The sequence below is a fragment of the Protopterus annectens genome, chromosome 7.part0, assembly GCF_019279795.1.
Source record: "Protopterus annectens isolate FY-2018-M chromosome 7.part0, PAN1.0, whole genome shotgun sequence".
Lineage (NCBI taxonomy): Eukaryota > Metazoa > Chordata > Ceratodontiformes > Protopteridae > Protopterus > Protopterus annectens.
Window position 1 is genome coordinate 163,165,066 of NC_056739.1, and position 23,888 is coordinate 163,188,953.

The 23,888-nt window shown below is 43.6% G+C and overlaps 1 protein-coding gene across 1 annotated transcript in view; it reads left to right on the forward strand.

The window, feature by feature from the left end:
• Positions 1-23,888, forward strand: part of LOC122805903 (BTB/POZ domain-containing protein 10-like) — a 460,326-nt gene that overhangs the window by 316,307 nt on the left and 120,131 nt on the right. The window contains exon 3 of the mRNA XM_044076147.1: positions 15,525-15,645. Coding sequence (XP_043932082.1) covers positions 15,525-15,645 — 121 coding nt within the window. The remainder of the gene's footprint in view (positions 1-15,524; positions 15,646-23,888) is intronic.

The following is a 23,888-nucleotide window of genomic DNA, read 5'->3' on the forward strand; positions in this document are numbered from 1 at the left end:
ACTTGCTTGGAAGGTGGACTCCCTATCCTTCAGTTGGAAAAACCTGACAGCATATGCATTCCCACCACTTCCTTTGATGCACAAAGTGCTACTGAAGATCAAAGAGGACCGTCCAAGGATCATTCTGATAGCTCCAGACTGGCCAAGGCAACATTGGTACCCATTACTGAGGAGCATGTCTCGGGAACAAATATGGCCACTACCCCTGGTTCCCTTGCTGTTAACACAGAACCACTACAACAATCTGCATCCAAACCTGAAAACTCTGCAGCTGACTGCCTGGAACATTGCATAAGACCAATTAACCCAAATTTATCCCAAAGGGTTAAAGACATTATCCTTGAGGCTCGCAGACCCTCAACAAGAAAAAATTATTCAGCAAAATGGAAAAGATATCTCATTTGGAGTACTGCAAAAGGAGATGATGTGTCACTGGTAAACATAGCCAACATTCTGGAATACTTGGCAGAGCTCTTCCACACAGGCCTGTCCTATTCCTCCATCAAGATTCATGCATCAGCTATTTCAGCAGAATACGACTTGGATCCTCCTGTCTTCTCACTTCCTCTGCTCAGACAGTTTCTGAGAGGAATTAAAAATGTAAAGCCTCCTAGGAAGCCACCATTACCAGCATGGGACTTGAACTTTGTGCTAGAAAAATTGACACTTCCTCCTTTCGAACCAGCAGCAACAGCAGAATTGCAATACTTATCATGGAAGACTGCTTTCCTGCTGGCAATCACTTCAGCAAGAAGGGTATCTGAACTTCAGGCATTAATGGCAGTGCAACCCTTCCTGATCTTCCATCAAGATAGTGTCCATGAGAACAAATCCTTCCTTCATGCCTAAGGTGGTTTCCAGAGTTTCTTTAAATCAGGCTATCCACCTACCTACATTCTTCCCTAACCCACAGAACAGGGGAGAACGACTGCTACATACCTTGGATGTACATAGACAATTACGCTACTACCTGGACAGGACCAAGGGCAATAGAAAAACTGACCAGCTACTGGTAGTATATGCAACAGGAAGGGAAGGAAAAGCAATTTCAAAACAGACAATCTCCAAGTGGATAGGAAATTGCATTAGATTTTGTTACTCCTACCATGGAAAGAAAACTCCAGAGAACATCAGGCCTCACTCTACAAGGGCAACAGCCACTACCACAGCCTTCTTACGAGGAGTGGCTACCAAGGACATTTTAGAAGCTGCTACTTGGAGCTCCGTGCATACATTTGCCAAGCATTATAATTTATCTTTATACTCTAGATCCCGAGCAGGCTTTGCCACTGCTGTTTTGCAAGGGATCCTAACTACACCATAACTTTATTTGTCCACCTCCCCCAGTTTGGCTATGGTATTCTACCCATTTGTAAGGACTGCAGATGCATCCTTGAAGGACATAGTACAGTTTTGTACCTACCATAAATGTAGATGTCCGATAGGAATGCATCTGCAGTCAGGATTACCCACCCGCCTTCCCCTCTGTGGTGCTCCTAGGGTATTTGCCCATCTTATAGCTAGCTGGGGGAATCTATTATGGTGTATTTGTTTGTATATATGTACATACATGCTTATTTTTTGTTTGCTCTCTACTATTTGGAATCATTGGCTTTTATCCAAATTTACCCTTCCAAGAGGGCACCTGGCATCTGGGGCAAGAAACACTGAGGAAAATGGCGTCGGCTGATGCCTTTATACCCGAATAACTGCAGCTATGACGTCGGGTGAAGTGCGACACCAGCCGAGGCCAGACCCAGACTTTGGAATCCGGCCGACCGAGGGGCTGCCTGGCGACAGGACAACCCATTTGTAAGGACTGCAGATGCATTCCTGTCGGACATCTACAGTTATGGTAGGTACAAAACTGTACTTTCTCTGCTCTGCCCTTATCTACTGCGCCCAGGGTCTTCACAAAGTGCTTGGCACTATTAATTGCATTTTGCAGGCAAAGAAGTATTCAGATATATCCATACCTGGACGATTGTCTAATTCAGGCAGAAAACCAGGGACATTCTTCAAAAACATCTGGCATTTGTAAAAAAAAAAAAAAAAAAAAAAAAAAAGGTTCTAACTTGTCTAGGGTACAACATAAACGAAAAGAAATCACAACTGGTACCCTCTCAAAAAATTACATTCCTGGGTGCAAGCTTGAATACAACTGCCCAGATGGCTTACCTTACACCAGAAAAGCAAGTTCATTTGGTGACTTACTTCAAACAGGTGGCCACAAAAACCCTGCTATCTGCAAGACAAATTCTGCAAGCCTTGGGGTTCATGGCCACCTGCATTCTTCTAATTCCATATGCAATACTGCATATGAGGAAACATCAGTGGTACTTAGTTTATGGAGTCAACATGGTCACAGCCTGGAAACAATGATTCCTATCATACCTTGCCTGCAACTAGAGTTCCTATGGTAGGCAGAGGCCTGCCCCCAAAACAAGGGACTGCCATTCACTCCACCCCCTGCCACCCAAACCCCAACTACAGACGCATCAGAATATGCTTGGGGGGCTCATCTGGCAGGGAAGTGCATTCAGGGCAAATGGAGCCCAAATCAAATGCACCTTCATATCAATCAAAAAGAGATGCTAGATGTACAGAATGCACTGACAGCCTTCAAGGGCTACCTTCATCCAGGACAATTAATGATAAAGACAGGCAACACCACAATTATGTGGTACATAAACAAGCAGGGGGTACACACTCCTTACCCCCTTTGCAGACTAGCCATGGCATTGTGGAAACACGGCTTTGACCTATCAAATTCAACTACAAGCTCAATTCCTGCCAGGAAAGCTGAATACTCTGGCAGACGAACTAAGCAGAAATCTCATGGACCCACACGAATGGAAACTGGAACCACGGGTTTTCAACATGTTGGCACGCAAATGGGGGAGTCCAGACATAGTTCTGGGGTGAGGCAAAAAGGTCTATCAGTTGGACAAGTTCTGCACAAGAACTCCTCACAAAAAAGGCTGGAAAGTGGATGCTCTATTATTCAGCTGGAAAAACCTATCCGTCTGTGCCTTTCCCCCTCTGCCTCTGCTCTCCAAAGTTCTACTAAAAGTCAAACAGGACAAACCAAAAATGATTTTGATTGCTCCAGACTGGCCTCACCAACATTGGTACCCTCTCCTGCACAATGTGTCACACCTTCCACCGTGGCACCTGCCTCAGACACCCTACTTACTGTCTCAGCAGAACAACCAAATTCTGCACACACTGCACACATTTGGGCAAATTCATCCCTGACTTTAGTGAGTTTTCAGCACCTTTAAGAGAGTTGGCATGCGAAAATGTTGCCTATTCATAGTTGGACCACCACCACAGACCATTTGATAACCTCAAACAGCAAATTGCCAACCCGCCTACATTGAGATACTATGATGTCCACAAACCAGTAGTTCTTTCCTGTGATGCTTCAAAGTTTGGTCTTGGTGCAGTTATTCTTCAGGAAAGCAGACCTGTTGCCTGTGCATCTAGAACTATTACCCAAACTGAGATGCAGTATGCTCAAATTGAGAAGGAACTTTTGACAGTTGTTTGCATGTTCGAAGTTCCATGATTATATTTATGGCCAAGCTATCCAAATCGAAACTGATCATCAACCTCTAGTCACTATTTTAAAGAAGCTTATGCATTCAGCTCCAGCAAGACTACAAAGAATGATGCTTAGATTACAAAAGTATAATTTCAAAATGGTCTGTATAAAAGGCAGACTTCTTTATGAGGCTGATACCTTATCCAGATCGCCCAGAAATATCCAGATCGCCCAGAAATATCACAGAACAACTTGAGCTAAAGAATTTTTACTTTGATGTCATGGAAGTGCTTAATTGTTCTACCACGAGACTTGAGCTGAGAGATCATACAAAGACTGATCCAGTTTTGCAAAAGTTCAACCACTTCATCAATGTTGGATGGCCGACAAAGCAATCCTGTGTATTGCCAGAAGTGCAACCTTATTTTCTATACAGAGATGAGATGCAGATGGAAGATGGTATCATTTTCAAAGGTCACAAAGTTATTGTTCCTACTACTTTACAATATGAATACATTCAGATTTTGCATCATGGCCACCTAGGTTATGATCCTACCAAAAGAAGGGCAAGAGGACTAGTATTTTGGCCTTCTCTGTCAAAAGACATTGATAAAGTGCTTTCATCTTGTTCAATATGCAATGGTACAAAACCGCATTTGCAAAAAGAGCCACTTCAGCTAAGCCAGATTCCTGAACTACCTTGGTCGACAGTAGCCACTGACCTATTTGAGTGGAACAGTCAGTATTACTTAGTATTGGTAGAGTCTTATTCAAACTGGTTTGAGATCGATCTGCTACCTAAGCTAACGTCCAGTGCTGTTATTACTAAGATGAAACATTTCTTAGTCCGTGGTAGTCCACACATTTATTTCTGACATTGGTACCTAGTTTACCAGTCAGTTGTTTCAGAGATTTGCTGAACATGCAGTACAGAGTGCAAAGCAATTACTAGAGAGGTCAAAGCATGACAGTACTGATATCTTCTTGAATTTGTTTAATCTCAGAAATATACCCTGTGACAATCTACTTGGCTCCCCTGCTCAGAGACTTCTATCTAGGCAAACCAGAACAACCTTCCCTATCAGTTCTAGTTTGTTGGTGCCTAATGCTAAAAACAACAGATCAAAGCCCAACTTTTTAAGAAGCTTTCTTTTCAGAAGGCCGGCTATGATGAAACAAGCGGTTTTCCTTGCCCGTTAAAAGGAGAGACAATGAGGATGCAAACTGCAAAAGGCTTTGATCGAATTGGTCATGTGAGAGGTGTATGTGCTGAGCTGAGAATCCTACTTAGTGGCATCTGAGGGTATAGAATACAGGAGAAACAGCAGGCATCTTCTTCCTGTGTCAGAAACGATATTGCAGCACCATACCTGTGATGCAGACTCTAGTTCTCAGAATAACCCAGATAATGTTCATACCGAAGAACGTGTCTCACTATCCATTCCCTTTCCTGATGATGTGCCAGTTGTCCCCAAAGTTGAACATTCCTTGAAGACAGTAACAGTTGCTAGATCCAATTCAGACTTTTATGTTACACGATCAGGTCGTATTTCTAGACCTAGTGTGAAATGCACAGCAACCTGGACATGACTGTTTTGTGCGTGTCTGATTTTATATGATTGCATGTCAAAGAATTAGTTTTGTATAATTGCATGTCAAGATAATTTCTGTATAATTGCATGTCATTGTATACTGTCATTTGATATATGATCTATTTCTCAGAGGGAGGATGTAGAACAGAGAGTGTTGTACCTTTAAGAAGCATTTCCAGATATAGGCACGTGCATATAAATAGTGAGCATGTGCAGGCAGCAGTGCCATTTTGAGAGAACAACCAGAGTGTTAACATGTATGAGAGTGGTAATCAGCCTATACGTTTAAGTTACAAAGCCGCATTCCTGATGTTTGTGTGTAATAAAGCTGTTTGAACTGAACCCACAACTATTCATCTGTTTTATCCTGACCGGATGAGCGGCAAGTACTGTAATGCATTTCTTTTCACTGAGTTTTAAGACATGGCTTGGGCACCAGTCATTTGTCTGCGTTAGACTCTCTTGTAAGATGTTCATGTCTGTTGGAGATTCTGTGACTGCACCCAGTTTGCAATCATCTGCAAACTTGGTTAGCCAGGGGCCTTTGACATTAGCCTTGACTTCTGAGAAGTAGAAGCAAAAGAGGAACAGACCCAGCACAGAACCTTGAGGGACTCCAGTGGTGATTGGCCCCTTTGAGGAGGAGGTTTCACCAGTCCTAACTTCATGGGTCCTATCTGTGAGCCAGCTAGATGTCCAGTATGTTACATAGGGGTTTATACCTAATTCTGTAAGTTTAACAATGCTAGAGGTGGGGTATTGTCTCAAATTCCTTAACCGGGTCAGAGTAGGTAGTATGCAGTGTTTTATCCTCATCCATTGCTTTGGTGACCTTCTCAAAGTCCACTAGGTTCAGTAGGCATGACCTTCCTTTAACAAAGCCAAACTGGGATGGGTCCAGAGTCTGAAGGCCTCCTATGTCTTTATTAATTATTTCCATGGGTAATTCCTCCCATTTCTTTGCATGTAAGACTAGTCAGACTAATGAGTCTCTAGTGTTTGGGATCTGTTTATGGTCTGCACTTATGAAGAAGGATGACTGTTCCAGCTCTCCATTCTCATGGCAAAAGCCTATTGTAAGACTGTAGGTAAATAGCAACTCCAGTGTCCTTTTTTAGGTCATGTTTTAGACTATTCAGGAGGCATGCTGGGATATTATCAGTCCATTGAGGCTGTGTTCTTGACCTTAGCGAGTGCAACCAGACATGCTCTCTATTTATAATTGGAGGAGTTATGTTTGAAGATATTTCTTAGGATGTGGCTAACAGTGAATGGGGGATGAAGTTAAAACTAAATTTCCAGCCAGCAGATTTGCTATATCACCCTGCTAAGGTGAATGTGACACCGTTAACCACCAGTTCAGTACACTGCTGTGTGCTGCCTTTGAAGTGTCTGACATAGCTGATGAAGGTCTTATGGTTATCTTTTGCCAGGGGGGCTGTTTCAACCTCAAAATTAAATTTATTTGGACTTCCTCCTCACTGCCTGTTTATTTTGATGAAAGAGGTCTTTATGGGAGTTAACACTTCCTGACTTTAATTTTGATTTTTTTCCTTTTATTGTGTAACCTGATTAATCTGGGATGCCACCAGGGTGGTTTGTTTTTGGAGCAGGTTTTGGGTTTACTTCTGGTAGGTACAGCTGCCTCTGTGCAGCCACTGGCATGGTTGTACAGAGTTTCTGTGAAAAATTCTGCATTGGCTGCTGTGTTTATCTGAATTTGGAGGGACATTGAATTTTGACATACTATCCCTTAATAAAAGGTAGTTTGCCTTGGAATAGTTCCTAACCGTTACTGGGGTTACCGAGTTGATTTTGATTTCTAAGGAGACAGCTTTATGGTCAGACTTTACTAGGGAGGACGTGACGTTGAGGGTGGTGCAGCTTTCTTCCACATTTAAGTATGAGATCCAGTATGCTGAAACCTCTAGTAAGGTGTATGCACTAACTGGTTAAGGGTGTTTGTATTTATGATGTCCGGGAATCTCTGTGCTTGCAGGTTTGGGGCCATATTCTATTTCCTCTTTATAGAAGGATAAAGTACTAGGTTGGATGGTGAGTGTCTCCAGTAATTTTAAGTGTGCGCTATGAGTTTCATGGGGCATAGATGGTGACCTTTAACTTGCTAGGATATGGTACAGGATTTTATATATGGGGACCTGCACATGGAGAAACTCCAGGTCATCATCCTGTTTGACCACTCTAGAGATGTGCTTGTCACTGATTTATATAGCGATACCTCCACCTTTAGTCCCTTTCTGTGCAGCTACTGGTCTAAAAGTGTGGAAGGCACTGAAACCTTGCACTGCTGGGGTACCTTCTGCCATTACCATATTAACTGCACAGATGTCTGTATATTGTAGGGTGAGGAGGGCTTGAAGGGAGGTGGCATGGTTCTGTGAGTTATAGTTAAGGAGAGGAGCTGAAGCCTTAGAAAATATTTAATGATACCAAGGAAGATAAAAGTTGGCACTTCGGTTCTTGCAGTAGAGGAGGATGAACCAGACCTGTAATTATGTTAAGTAGGTGACTTTGAATCATCAAACCTAGTTGAGCAGGCCCATTCTTTTCAACAAAAACACTTTTCTCCACTTCAGACTAGACAGGGTGTGGAGGCATATTTTGTGATGTCATATGTTATGTTTTGCATTCTTGTGTCTTTTCTGCCTTAATGCAGACTTGCAGAGGTCTGGAGAAGAAGCCTGTTTGCAGCTCTAATGAGTTGGGAGAAAGTCTGTTAGCATGAAAGTTTCAGATGCCAGGCTGCTTTCTTCTTGATAGATGAAGAGCATTGACCTCCTCATCCATAGTTAATCTTATAGCAGGTACGTAACTGTCATTTCAGGAGGCTGCTTTTCCTGGTGGGTTTCAACTATGCCTTTAGAAATTCAGCTTGTTAGATGAAAAGAGCTTTTACCATGTCTTCCATAAGAGCTGGGTTTCTATCCTTAAGAATTCTCCTTTATTGTAACGTGGCTTTTGGATTTTTGCTCAGCCAGACTGTTGGTTGACTGGTATTTGGTGGGTACTGATAATTGTTAAATGTGTCTTCATACGTTGTATTTTCAGAACTGATTATGATTCTTTCTCTGTAGAGTCTTTGAAAGTTGGATCAGCTGTGCATTTCATTCATTTTGTAAAGATGAGTTTATGTGGGTTCATAGGTAAGTACTAGGCTAGCTGCCCTCACGGGCCTTTGTAAACCTAGCCAATTTCCCTCAAAGGTGTGTATTAAACCCTGTACACTGTATATGTGAGATAAACAGCTTAACCATTATGCTACCCCTAACCCTAATTTATTAAACATACCCTAAGTGGATTGTTAACTCTTTAGAAGGCTAGCAAGTCATTGACAAGTGGAATGACAGACTCTTCCAGTAGAATGGTGTCTGTCTATGGTACATGTTTCAAGAATATGTTAAAGGGGAATGCCTATTCATACCTTTTACCAGTTGTATTGTGGACATCTACTTACTGCAGTAGTAATGTCTTGGAAGGACTCTTCCATCAGGACGTTTTGTCTTAGCCTATCTGTCTGGTCTTTGGGATAATTCTTGACGTAAATGTCTGCCAAGTGAGGAGGGCCCATTCACAATGTAATAGATGCTTGAATGTTTATCTTTGATCTTCAAGAAGGTATGTTGCAGTGGGTGCATTATTCATTTCCCTTTCCCCAGCCAACACCCTGATCCAATATGGCTCATCTGCTTTTTGCTGTATTATGGCAGAAGGATCACTAAGTAACCTTTATAATGTATAATCTTGTGTGTGTATGCAAGTGCACTTTGCTTGTGAATAATGTGTTAGTAACTTGAAAGGGGGGTGGCTGTGCATATGCCCCATAGGCTTGGCACAGGGATGCCATTTGTGTGTGCGTGCATCAGAGAAGCTGTGCATATGTCATATGTATACCTCAAGTGCAGGAGCTCTTGAATTTTGTGTAGAGACTGCACAAGTAGCATGTAAACAGGAGAACTTTTTTTATTGCATGGAGTTCTCTAATATGGTGAGTATCTGCAGATGTCAAAGCTTTGTAAATCCCTGATGTTAAGTTGTCAATCTCGCCTTCATTCTTGCTTGATGGGTTCGGAGCCGATCCCTCGGCTCCGACTCGGCACTTGCTTTAGCTCGAGAACTCCTTTTACCAGCTCGAGGCAGCCCCATATCCCATGATGCAAGGCAGGAAGTACCCAGATCTCGTTTGCCGCTTCGCTTGGGAGGTCTTCTCTTTACCAGCTCCTGGTAAGTAGTTCACATTTGTGATATTTAAGCCCCTTTTAGTTTAAAACTAATTTTTTGATAGTTTAATTTTAATTCTAACCTTTTTCTGACAGAAATCCCTGTCTCTTTTAATTTTTTTAGTTAGTCAATTTTCCCTATCCCATCCCCCCCCCTGTTAGGGTGTGTGTGTTGGTGTTTTTTTTTTTTTACAAAATACCTCTTGGTATTTGTTTAATTTAATTTTGACTGGTGTGTCTGTGTGTGTTGTGTTTAGGCACCATGTCTAAGGAGAGGGTTTCAGGTTTTAAGAAGTGTGACTCGTGCTGTCAGAAGATGTCTCTGACAGACGGTCACACTTCTTGCCTGTACTGTTTGGGCCCTCTTCACCTGCAGGACTCCTGTGCTATTTGTCACTCCTTCAGCCAGAGAGTCCTGCAGGAGAGACGCAATAAGTTGATTCTCAGGGGTCTTCTTAAGCCGGAGGGCTCTCCGGCTAAGTCGGCTCCACAAAAATCAACTAAAACTGCCAAGGCCCAGGCTTCTGTTTCTAAGCCTGCGGCTTCGGCTCCGACTCGTATAGAGTCGAGATCGGCTCCGGCTGGAGCCGATTCTGGATCCACAAAGCTTTCGGCGCCGATGGCTATCGGTGCCGAATCTGTTTTGACCACTGTGGTGTCGGCTCCGACACCCATGTGGCACGGGCATCGGTGTCGGCTCCGATCGGCTCCGACGCCCATGTGGCACAGGCATCGGTGTCGGCTCCGATCGGCTCCGACACCGTTACCTTGGTAGCTGTATCGGCTCCGGCTGGAGCCGATACATCGAGACGTTCTGCCGGCTCCGAGAAGTCGGTGCCGACAGGATCTGTAGTATCGGCTCCGATGGTCCATTCCAGGAAGAGGTCGAGGTCTCCTTCCTTGGAGCCGATACTTTCGGCTCCGGCTTCGCCTCTTCTATCGGAACGGAGCCATCGGAGCCGATCTTCAAGGTCATCCAGGTTGTCAGATCATGACCTAGAGAGAGTGGTCAGTAGATTACTCAAGTCACAGGTACTGGCCCAAATGCTACACAGTCCGTCTCAGCAGACGACTGTTGGTCCACACCCCGTTACAGTTCCTCCTTCGACTCTACCCCAGAGTTTGGAGTTGGAGTCTTCGGGCATGATTACTGCTATGGCTGGAGGACGGATACCTCCTTCTGTTCCTTCAGCCCCTACTCTTATCTCCTCTTCCTTAGAGGGATTCGGTGGTCGGGCTTCCATGGTCTCTTCCGAGGGGGTGAGTGGCATCGGACCCTTGTCCGAGCCCGCTCTTCCCCTTGGAGCCTCGGCCTTGGTGAGCTCGGCTCCGACATCTGCCTCGGAGACTTCCTTTTCGGTGGCCCCTGGAGTTCCTAGCTCTTGGAGCGGGTTCTCTCGGACCTGCCTGGGAGGGAGCATTCGAGGTGATGAAGAGTGTACTGGCCACTGGTATCAGTCAGCAGTCTCTTCCCGTAGCTCCTCCCTCTATTGTACCTGTTGACATCTCTGCCACTTCTCTTGCTACAGGACCCAGAGATCCTCCGCCTCAGGTTTCCCCATTGGGAATTTCCCCCTCTTCCGAGGATTCTCCTGATGTTTCGGGAGATCCTCCTAGGAAGAGGACTTGTAAGAGGAAGCATGTAGACTCCCCTGAGTCTGTCATTTCGGATACTGACTTTGATGAGTCAGAGGGATCCCCTAGATCCCCCTCTGAGGATGTCTCCTTCTCAGACATCCTAGAACTTCTGAAACAGACGGGAAACTGGCCCACCAACAATCCCTCTGAGGATGAGTCAGTATACCTAGAGGCGTTTGGATCTCGGCCCTCCACCTCCTGGGTGTCTCCGCCTTTCGACCCCCTTATGCAGGTTATTGCACGAAAGGCGTGGACGGCTCCTGACTCTGTAGAGCCAGTCCCTAGGAGGCCTTCTAAATTTATCACTGCCCCTAGTGACAAACAATTCCTTACCAAGGGTGTCCCCGCTGATGCCATGGTGGTGGCTGCGCCACCAAAAGGAACTTGCAGATCCTTCCGTGCCCGTCCATCTTCCTAATAAGGACTCTAGGACCATGGATAGGTATGCAAGCGGATGTTTTCCTCAGCGACCTTTGCTATGCGTTCGCTGAATTATCTTTGTCACTTCACCAGACTCCAGAGAGATATCCTGAAGGAGCTGGGAGACGTAGTTCAGGATCCTACAGCTGCAGGGGCCCAAGAAAAGATTGCTTCGCAGCTAGGAACCCTCAATTCCATTGCTAACTCCTCCATGCGGCTAATATCTTATGCTGCGGATGGAGCAGTAGAGCCGAGGCACAGGTGTGGCTCTTAGACGCCAAGCCTGGATGCGGCTATGTGATTTTATGGATCCCTTTAAGGCGTCCTTCACAAATTCTCCCTTTGATGGGTCAGCTTTGTTTGGCCCTCAGGTGAAGGAGACCTTGACCAGGTGTGAGCAGGACGGCAAGACTCTTTCTGCTGTTGGAGTCCGTTTTCCACCCCTTCTAGGCCTTATCCCAAAGGACAGAAGGGTGGGAAGATGTGGTTCCGTAAATCCCAAGGAGTCACGCCGGATTCACGTGGTCAGTTTACCCCTAGAGGCAGAGGGGTAACAACAACAGACGCTCTAGAGGCAGAGGGGTCCAAGAACCAGGGCAACAGGGAGTCTCTTCCTGAGAAGCCCTTTCAGCATCCCTGAGGTGTTGCCCGACTGTCCCTCCTTGGAGGCAGTCGGGAAGATTATCACTGTACCCAGAAGCCTGGCATTCCCTCACTCAAGACAGATGGGTACAGTCGATCATATCCAAGGGTTACATAATTCCTTTCGAGGAAAGTCCCTTCCCTCAAGTTCCCTTCCAGATGTACCACCGGTCTAAGGGACATTGCAGAGTTAGAAATCGCAAAACTACTGCAAAAAAGAGCCATTCAGCCAGTTACAATAGACCATTCAGAGCCTGGAATCTACTCAAGGTTCTTTTGGTCCCCAAAAGACGGGAGACTGGAGACCAATATTGGATCTCAGCAGACTCAACAAGTCTGTCAGGAAGACAAGATTCGAATGGTCACTCTTCAATCAATTCTGCCCTTCTTACAGAAGGACAACTGGATGTGCTCAATAGATCTTCAGGATGCGTACTATCACATCAAAATTCACAGACGCTCCAGGAGATTGCTCCGCCGGCTGGGGTCCAGTCATTTCCAGTTCAGAGCCCTGCCCTTTGGTCTCACTACAGCCCCCAGAGTGTTCACCAAATGCATGGCAGTGGTCACGGCTCACCTGAGACGCCAAGGGTTCCAGGTGTTTCCGTATCTCGACGACTGGCTCCTGTCAGCCACCACCAGGCATCAGCTTATACAAGCCAGGGATTACACAATAGACCTTTGTTCTCATTTGGGCATCTCAGTCAACTTGAAAAGTCATCCTTATCGCCCTGCCAGTCTATTACCTTCATAGGCTTAAACTTAAACACTGTTCGGATGTCAGCTACCCTTACAGAACAAAGAGTTTCAGACATTCAGACTCATGTCAGGATCATTCTGGCCAGCAAGAAGGTACAAGCCAGAATGGTTCTAAAGGTATTAGGTCTCATGGCTGCGGCCATCACTCTTCTTCCCCTGGCTCGATTCTACATGCGCCTCCTTCAGTGGATGCTGTTCACACAGTGGTCATACCAGCAACTCCCAATGCGTCACCAGATTCTGGTAACACAAACATGCAAAGAACATCTTGCTTGGTGGATCACATCGTCTCAGGTTCACCAAGGCAGGTGCTTTGTACCTCCGTCCCCGATAGCCACTGTCACCACGGATGCCTCCCTGATCGGGTGGGGGGGTCATTATCAGGGCAGGATGGTTCATGGGACGTGGCAACCGTTCGAGTACCATCTGCACATAAATGTCCTGGAGATGAGAGCAGTGATTTTAACGTTGCAAGTCCTCAACAACTTTCTTCCCGTAGGGACAATTGCAGTCCACACAGACAACATGTCTGTAGTTTGGTATATCAACAAACAGGGCGGAACCAAGTCCTACCCCTTGTGTCGAGAAGCGCTCAGACTATGGCAATGGGCGATCTCCTCTCATCGGTTTCTGGTAGCAACGCATATCCCTGGGAAAACCAACATTATAGCGGACAGATTGAGCAGAGCTATTCTCATGCCTCACGAGTGGTCTCTCAAGCAATCCATAGCGGAAGAGATTTTTCTGGAATGGGGTCGTCCATGTTGCGATCTTTTGCTACTCCCCAAAACAGCAAATGTCCAGACTTCTTCAGCCTCTTTCCTCTATCAGGCCATCCCCAGAGACGCTCTGACCCAGGATTGGCCCCAGGGACTTCTTTATGCCTTCCCTCCATTTCCTCTGATCCCTCAGGTGATCCAGAAAGCTACCGTTTTGAGAGCCAAATTGATTCTCATTGCCCCTTACTGGCCTCGACAAGTTTGGTTCCCGTTCCTCCATCGCCACCTTTTGGTGCAGCCGTGGCATCTGGACCCAGTGCCAGATCTACTGATTCACCAATCCGGTCAGCTGCACCGGTCAATCCCTTCTCTCAACCTCACAGCATGGTTGCTCCACTTCCTTCCTTAGCCAGGCTTCCTTTGATCTCTAACCCAGTTAGAGATATCATAGTAGCTTCACTAAAATCCTCTACCAGGAGGATTTACACAAGCAAATGGAACGTTTCTCTTATTGGGCTAAGGCCCAAAATATTGATCCTTTTACTGCCCCTGTTCAGGCAGTTCTGGACTTCTTAGCAGAGATTTTTCATGCAGGCTCCTCTTCTTCCACAGTCAGAGTTCAGTTGGCTGCTATTTCTAATTTTCATGTCGGGATAGCAGATCATAATATTATGTCCCATAGGCTCTGCAGGGCCTTCTTGAAAGGAATTTTCCTACTAAAGCCTCCAATCAGGAATCCTCCTCCTCAGTGGGATCTAAATTTAGTGCTGACATCCTTGATTCTTCCCCTTCGAGCCAGCTGTTTCTTGTTCCCTGAAATATCTTTCTTGGAAAACGTTATTCCTAGTGGCTATTACATCTGCCAGGAGGGTGTCTGAACTTCATGCTCTTTCAGTTCGACCCCTATTTGATTTTTCACAAAGACAGAGTATCTTTGAGAACTAATCCATCCTTTTTACCTAAGGTCGCTTCAAAAACAATCTGAATCAATCCATTGATCTCCCGTATTTTTCCTAACTATTCAGATAGAGCTGAACAAAAGCTACATTATCTTGACGCCCACCGTCAGCTTAGATATTATTTGGACAGAACAAAAAAATTTAGAAAATCTGATCAACTTTTTGTTTCCTATGCGGATAATAAAAAAGGCTTTCCTGTTTCTAAAGTGACTTTGTCCAGATGGCTTTCTTCGGTCATCACTGAAATTTATACGATCAGGGGAAAACAGCTGTGCTCAAAACCTAAAGCACATTCAACTAGGAGTTTAGCTACTTCTACAGCTTTTCAAGCTAGACTGCCTTTGGACACTATTTGTGCAGCGGCCACTTGGGCCACTCCTCACACTTTTGTTTCCCATTACAAATTGGACTTGGCCTCCAGGGACAGAGCCAGTTTTGGCTCTACAGTCCTCAAGAGTTTGTTCCATTGAGCCACCCAGGATAGAGGTGCTAGGACGGTCCCATCAAGCAAGAATGAAGGCGAGATTGACAACTTAACATTAAGAAGTTATGTACCTACCATAACGTTCCATGTTAGTTGTCTTCTCGCCTTCTTTCTTGCGACCCTCCCTCCTTCCCCCTGGCCTGGACAGACCTTGTATAAGAAACTATTATGCTAAAGACCATTCAGACCTGGTCCTTTTTCCATCTGTAGTTTCTTCTTCCTTTGGGAAGTATTTTATGCTTGGTGTTATTGCCCTTTGTCAACAAACGAGATCTGGGTACTTCCTGCCTTGCATCATGGGATATGGGGCTGCCTCGAGCTGGTAAAAGGAGTTCTCGAGCTAAAGCAAGTGCCGAGTCGGAGCCGAGGGATCGGCTCCGAACCCATCAAGCAAGAAAGAAGGCGAGAGAAGACCACTAACATGGAACGTTATGGTAGGTACATAACTTCTTATTTGGTTTAATGACTCAATCTGGTCTGTAGAATTTATTTTTCAGAGACTGTACTTTTTATGCATTTCTTCTAGGAATATTACAAAACTCAGGTAATTCATTGCCCAGATGGAGTTTCTGTTCCAGAACTGAGAGAAGCCTGTGACTACTTCTGCATTGACTTTGATTACAGCACTATCCGATGTCGAGATCTGAGTAAGTATGCGTAATGAGACAGATTTTGAAGTTTTATATTGAATTAAGTGGTACTGTCCAAAAATTAGTCCATTTTTTTCTTGGAGCTCTGCAGATACTGTTACTTGTGAACAAGACTGCCTTCAATCTGTTTCAGTCCATAAGGCTGGTTGCTATCAGTGGATGATGGGGGTGTTTTGTTTAAGTACAGGTAAGTGACACTTTAGCAATGTAAATAATTATGGATTCATTAGATTAAGAACAAGATTATTTAGAAAGCCATACTGGTCATAGTAAAATGCTATTCTTACTTTGCTATGAAGTAAGGACAGCACTAAAGAAATTGAAGTCAAGGGAAGCATCTGGCTAGATGTGATAACAGCAGATATAATCAAGATGTTGGGTGAGATAGGGTAGAAATGGCTCTTGAGCAGACTCTGTAGCAATATGGAGAGAAAGGAGTATCCCAGTTGACTGGAGAGAAAGCATGCTAATGTCAACTTACAAGAACAAAGAGGACATCTACAACTGTGACCAATACTGAGGTTACAAACTTCTTTCACACTTCATGAAAGTTCTGGAAAGGGTGAGTAGTAGAAAGTAAGAAGGGAGATGAGCAGTTTAGATTCAGATCAGGATGCTGCACAACTGGCCCAGTGTTTGCAGTGAGACAGACAGTTGAAATGAAGCTAGAGATGAGGAAAGAGTTCTCCTGGGCCATTCCTAGACTTGGAAGAAGCATATGACAAGATCCCAAGGAAGCTAATTTGGGCAGTCTTGCGGTGGTTTGAAGTCCCAGAAACATTGATCGTGATAGAAACACTTCTAGTGAAGGCTACTTGTACAAGGACCCAGTGACTCAAGTATGAATAGTGTTTGGTCTCTCCAAAGGCTTCCCAGTGGGAGTCGATGTGCATCAGGGTTCATATTGGTGATGGACTACATTAGCAAACAGATCTGGGGGGACAGATAAAGTTGCTGTACGTAGATGATATGGCTGGCATTACAGGCAGACTGAGCAAGAATTTCAGCAAGGATGGGTAATTGAATGCAAAACTGAAGGAAGACACATGGGATGAATCTGAGTCCAGGTAAGACCGTTGTAATGGCAGCAAATAGGGCAGATCAGAAGAAGCTGAGACTCTAGATAGAAGGAAAAGTAGTAGAACAGGTTAACAGCTTCAAGTATCTGCTGTAGGGGTGGTTGAGGAGAAGGGAAGTGTGAATGAGGAAGTCAAAGCTGGAGTCAGAGGGGCCGCAGCCAACTGGCACAGAGTGTCAGGGGTACTGTATGATAGACGAATACCAAAGAAGCTTAAAAGTAAGGTATACAAAACAGTGATGTGACCATTACTATTGTGTGTACAGAAACCTGGGCAGTAAAAGCAGAACAGTTGAGAAATGTAGAGGTGATGGAGATGAAGTGACTGAGACAGATGGTAGAATGCACACTGTGAAACAGACAAAGAAATGAGGACATCAGAGTAGAAGCCAACAGATTACAGTGGTTCGGGCACGTGCAGAAAAGCAGAAATCAGTATGAAGATGATGATCTGGTACAGATAGGAAGAAAGCAAGAGAAAAGAAAGGCATTCAGCAAAGATGTAGATGGATTGTATGAGAGAAGACCTGCCTCAGTCAGGCATCATTATCAAAGAAGGTAGGAGAGTGACATTGAGGCGAGTGCGATGGCAGTAATTGACACGTCTCCCTGACCCCATGTTGAACTGTGTTAATCTGCAAATGTATTGTGGTAGAGCTTTAGGAACTAGCAGTTGTGAACATCCTAATATCTCTTGGTACAAGGTTACTTAAAAATCGGGTAGTCCACTAGCAGTAAGATGGCAAACCATGATCAAACTCAACTGTTGTCAATTAACACTGCACTGATTCCATTGTGTGAAGGTGATGCTGGTTGGTCTGCTCAGCTTTATACAAATGTGCTGTAGTGGCTAATCATAAAAGAAACATGCCTCGACTGTTGCTGTGTGCCAGACAGTACCATAGTTATTCTCTGCCAGTCTATACCAATAGTATTTTGTCTGTAGCTGTTGCCAAGAGGGGGTCACAGAAGTGGGTTTCCAGTCAGCTTTGCTTGTATCATGCATTAGAAATCTGTCATAAATATGGCAGAGCTTTTCTACCACTTAACGTACATGATGATAAACAAAATGCAGAACTAGATTAGTAATCGCATACTGTTTTAGATGACCACTTATTCATGGTGTTTAATACCCAAGGCTAATTTGTTTGGAAAGCACTAGTGTAGAAACTAACCCTAACAACACAGTCTTGATTGCTCAGCAAGAATGCCTGTGGGAGTTTGATCATTAAAGTTTGCTCCATATTAAAGAACATAAACAGGGGCATTTAGGTTCTGGATGCTATCTCTGATGCAGACATGTTATGAGCATTCAGTCCTCCTCCTTTAAACAGAACTCAGATTAGGAAGTCAACAGTTTCCACAGAATTCCTGGAATCTACTCCTATCGATCATAGGAACTATTTCTACTGGTCATTATGTAGAAGGTTTGATATTGCATTAATCTGGGTCTAAAATACCAAGTGAAATAGTTACATGAGGTCTAGTGTTATCCAATTTCAGTGTTTCCTGTACCATAATGCTATTGGATCTACATTTCTCCCGTCTGTGTGTTAAAAGAGGAGTAGTTTATAATATGTTTCATTTCTTTTTACAGTGAAAATATATTTAGTCCCTTTTCCAAGGGGACACCCCCCAAAAAAAAAAAACTACCTCTTTAAAGGAGTGTGGGAGAGTTTGGGGCTGTTGCCACCACCTTACTGAAGGAATTAACTAAAAACAATTCTCAGAAACTGTTTGCATATTATATTGGTAAGAGCTGTGAAGATGTGCTATTGTCTTACTAAACAGATGCTGGGATGAGGTTCAGTATTCTGCATTAATACCCCCGTGTTTTGGCATTAGAAGGTTGTCTTCCTTATTCCAAATGGAATGGGGGATTGCATCTCATCTTTGAACTCGACAGCTGCAGTGGACACATTCTGTGTATCATATTCTAGAGAGTGACTCTTTAAGTAGTCATGCTAGTGCTGTAGCTGAGTGTCTAGATATAATAAATTGCTTTTTGTATATCATAGTTTCAGGTCTAGTTGGTTTCTCTGGATTGTTTTGAGTTGTTTTTTATTTCATTTCAGTGTGTTACTTTTAGGCCTGTCCTGTGCACTGGATGCTTTTGTTTTTCATAGGTACTTATAGGCTAGTCTGTTTGGATCTTAAAAAGCCTAGCTTTACAATTCCCATGTTAATTTTTAGGCCTTGTATTTTGCATACAAATAACCCAGTGGTGGACAGAACAAGGATATGTTGGGACATTTACTTGTTGCCCCTATCCATGAGGTACATGGGTGGCAAACCAGGAATGATTTTGCATTTTCCCATACATTCATCAAAGTTACATTTGAATACAGTTACTTTGTGTGGTGTGTTTAACAGTTCCATAGAAGAGGCATTGTCTGTAATACACATCTATCCCTCCAGTGTGTTCTGTTTGTTTCAAAAAAGATTGAGATCCCTTGAGCGAGTGTTCACTACCATTAGTCTTGTGAATGAGTAATAGGTTTGAAGGGATAGGGCCTGACATGTTCAAACATAAACGCTTTACATTTGCTTGACATCTGTGAAATGAATGCACAACATGAGTGACCCTAGGACTGAACCCTGAGGTGCACCGTTAATGACAGGTCTTTTGGAGGAGGTAGAGCCACCTATTCTAATTTTTTGTGTTCTACTTGTGAGCCAGTTTGCAATCCAGAAAGATACGTACAGATTTATATATTTAGCTGGGAGAGTTTATGATACCTGAGAGTGGGATGGTGTTGAATGCCTTTGTGATGTCTGGATATGCAATGTATACTAATTTGCCCTCATCCATTGCTTCAGTAACCTTCTCAGAGAAGTTAACCAGTTTAAGTAGGCAGGATCTGCCCTTGACTAATCCAAATTGGCTTGGATCCTTGCTGATTATTCCATAATGAGCCTTACAGAGGAGGTTAGTCAGATGTATAGGTCTATAATTACCTGGATCTGTTGATGCACCTTTGTACAAGGGGATGACTGTTGCTGTTTTCTGTTCATCTATTATGAAGCCTGTTTGAAGGCTGATATTGAATAACATCAGGTCTCAGACTGACCAGTAGGCAGTGCAGTATATTCAATCTCATAGAAGTAGTGTTTTTGGCATTGGGTAGTGTCATGAGGGCCTGTTCTTTGAATATTTAAGGAAGGCGGGTTGTAGATCCAGGTATGTGATCTCTGAGTATGGGGGGTGAAGTTTGAACTAAATTTATCCTCTAGAAGATTTGCCAAGTCTTGTGGGTCTGTGTGTGTGAGATCCTTTACTATTAGCTTTGTGCAGTGCTGGGCATTGTTTCTGAGATTTCTAGCATAAAGAAGGCTTTGTGGATATCCTTCGAATGGGTGGCTATTTTCCCTTCATATCCGTCTGTGGTTGATTTGATCAGGGCCTGAAGTTCCTTGTTAAGTTTAGCAAGGGCATTATTGGCATCTTACTTCTGTGGAGGAAGGATACATCTGTGCAGCTATTTACATGTGCATAGAATTCTGCAGTAAATGAGTCTGCATAAGTAGTGGGATCATCAAGAAGTAAGTTTTTTTTTATTGAGTTTAGCCATCTCATCACTCAGTTTTGGTAATTTAGCTTGGCATAATCTCTGACTACCAAGGTACTGGAAGATGTTTATGGGATCATTCTTAAAGTGAATGTGACTGATCTGCAGGCTGATTTGACCAGGAAGGAAGTTTAAAATTGTAGTGAAGAAAGCTGCCTTGTATTGGTAAGGACCAAGTCCAAGATTTATTGCCACCGAATGAGGAGCCGATGAAGTCCAGAAATTTCTGGGCATACATTTTTGAGTATGTTTGTCTCCCAGTCAATGGAAAGGTAGTTAGTTTCCAAGAATAATGGCGTTTGGCTTAATGCATACTAACTCCATACTTTGTGGAGAGGAGTTATGGGTTGAGGGCGGAATTAGAGGAGGTCGTGTAGGTAGCTATGACAATAAGAGGTTTTATTAATAGTCAAGTCAAATATGGAAGAGTTTTAAGTCTTTTCTCGTCTAACGAGCCTAGAGATAAAATGACGTTTTAAGAATATGGAGAGACAGCCACCTTTAGTGCCTTCATCTAATGGGGTGTGCCTGAAAGCATGGAATGCATTGAAATCCTGCAGTGATGGAGTGTTCTTATTGGTCTTGATCCAGGTTTCTATGCTGCATATATCATTTTTTTTTCAGGGTAAGGGGTGTTTGTAGGGAATGGAGCTTTAGTAAAGGCTCTTAGTGTTGAGAAGCAATACCTTTATCTGGATTCAATTTTGTTATGTTGGAAGCTTTAGGAGACTGACATTGCCTAGAAAATTGGTGTGGATAAGGATTTAGCCAATATGTGATTGTCTTGGAGGGGTAAGTACAGGCCATCCTTGGGCAAAGCATTTAGTGTTGCCTACAATTTCCCAGACTGACATTGTGCCTCCTTAGAGTGACACTAGAAACTCAGTTTTTGAAGTCCATAATCTTTTGTTTGTATCGCAGCATCATTTTTGATGATGATAGAATGCTGCTCATGGCTAGGTTGATAAATGCCTCAAGTACACATTCCATAGAGTTATGTTTCCAGTCAGTTACACCCACGTGCACTGTGACTGTCATATGTATACTTGTGGTGCAGAGACTTGAGTGCATGCCTAATGTGGTGAATCCTAGCACCTGATATGAAACTCTCCTTACATAGCATGATGACTGCATCAGTGTTTCTCACCACTGAATTGCCTATATTGGAATGTGTTGCAGTTTGCCTTAATGGCTCATGAATAAGCACTGGGCTGACTGCTCTTGTTGTCAGTTTTAAGCCTAACCATTATCACTTCTGATGCTTAAATTAACCTATCCCATTTGATGTTTGTCTTACCCATCCCATGGATTACCCATAGTGAGAATAACTGGGATCATATCACAGATAATTTGAGGGTACTCATGCCTGAGATAAAGCATTTAGGGCTTTCATCCAGGGCTTTTGAATCAAGTTAATGTTACTGTTAAGATGTATGTATCATGCTGCCTGTGTTTTGTGTTTGTGCTTTTTCTGAAGGTACTCTCTTCTTAGGTTACATTTAGGAGACCTTTGGAATTTAGGAAGGTTACTTTTAAGAGCCTCAGCATATGTGTTTGGTCTGAGCTGTGTTTGATTGGTGTAGTGTTGTGGTGTGTGGTACTGCCAGCCTGCATGCTTTTTGTGGTTCCTGTGAGAGCTTTGCCACCAGTAATACTATATAACTACATCTCTCACACACTGTGACAGTTTAAATAATAGGTAGCTGTCTGTAAACATGAGTCAGTTGCTGCATTATCTCAGCATGTCCATTTGAGGTTCCTATTAAATGATTGAAGATGCATTCTTTCAAATGCACCTTGATCAAACTTGAAATTACGAAAAGGCAAAATAGCGATGTGGCATATAAGCAAATTCTTTCTCTGGGAAAGAAATCGCTTGGCCGCTTCTGTTACTTTGCCAGACCACTCCATTGAAGTCCCACACATGCTCTGTTAGAGAACTGCTAGAACCAATGTCCCTCTGCTGATTCTCTCACCAGAAGCAACGCAGTAGCAATGATCCCATTATGGCTCCCTAACAAGCAGTGTTCAGGTGTTTCCAGTCATTGGAAAGGAATGTTAGGAAGTAATATCCCTCTGCTACTTCTGTAATCAGTAGAAAAACAGAAGTGATAATCCCAAGGTGATTCCTGAGAAGCAGTTCCTAGGCTCACCAGTGATTGGTAGTCTAGTTCTAGGTGTTACAGATCTTTTAAAATTAAGATGGGGAAAAAAGATTAATATTCTGAAATTTGCAGTGTGTGTGTTCTTAGTCTAAGGACGAGGCTTTCCCAGTTGATCTCTCAGTGCCCAGTAGCATGAGCAGATGAGATGAGACTGGGAAGAGCATTTGAAAATCAAATTTACAGTTGAGGCAGGCATCTCAAAAGCCACCATGTTTAAAAGCATAAGGATAGAGATGGGGCAGATGGGTGAGCAGGAAACTCAAATGCAGTCAAATGGGGGTAGTCACACAGCACTTCATTTAAATAGAAATGCAGCCTAGTAAGAAATCCTATTTCTCATCTTTTCCACTAATTAGTTAGATTCCATTCCTTTTCAGTCTGTGAATGGAAAAGAAATTCTTTTCTCCCTGACCCTTGCCAAAACCTTTGAGGTAAAAAAAATAAAATAAAAAAAAAATGGAGAAAGCCTTGTGGAAGGAATTTAGCAAAGATTTGCATCTCCAAGTCACTCATGAGGTATGTCATGATAGCAGTCCATGCTTTGGGTCCTCTAGTAGCACTGGTTGCAGATCCTTGTGGTCACTAACTGGAAGAAAACCTCTTTTTGTCCTAGCACAGATGATTTCCTTCAAAGGCTCAGAGTAGGTTATTCTTTTAGTGTCAGTTCATACTCACAAAAAAGACCTAAAAGTGCAGTCTTTAATATCCTGGGGGGATGCATAGGTGGCCAATAATTTCTTTCCCTTTTCAGCGCAGTTGCAACCATTGTTTTATTAATCCTATTAACCTTCCGTAGTTGAAGGTGCTTCATTGGACATCGAGGTACCATTGCTGGCAGAGTCCTCATGCCCTTAAGATTTTATGCTGACGTCAGACCTCTGCCACTGAGATTGACTGGTTGACTTGTGCTTACCTGTCCCATCGTGTGGTGTTAACCTTTACTATACTTCATCACATACTTTCAGGGCATGTACTTTTCTTGTGGGCTGGAGAGGCTATTTGGATTCCTATTTTTGAAGAAGTATTGACCCCTCAGCAAAGGAAAGGGCTTCTTGTATAACAGCTCTGTAATACATGAATGCTTGTATCTTGAAATGTTTATTATATGATTCTGTGCTTCAATAATCCCTCCCTCCATCCCCCTCATCTTTCTTCTCTGTTTACTTTCTACTGGTGGGGTTCCTCCACCAGAACCTGGCTCCCACTTTGGGGGCTCCTGACAGGGCACGAAAAACTGATGTAATGGTGTCGGCTACCTTACTTTATATTAGTGACGACCTGATGTTAGTCCTGAAGTGACAGCAACTGACACAGAAATACTAAGCCTCTGGTATTCAGGCCGGCCGAGGGCTGCCCTGGCAGGGATAACCCAAATGTGATGACTGCAACAGTGAATACACTCAAACATCTACATTTATGGTAAGTGTA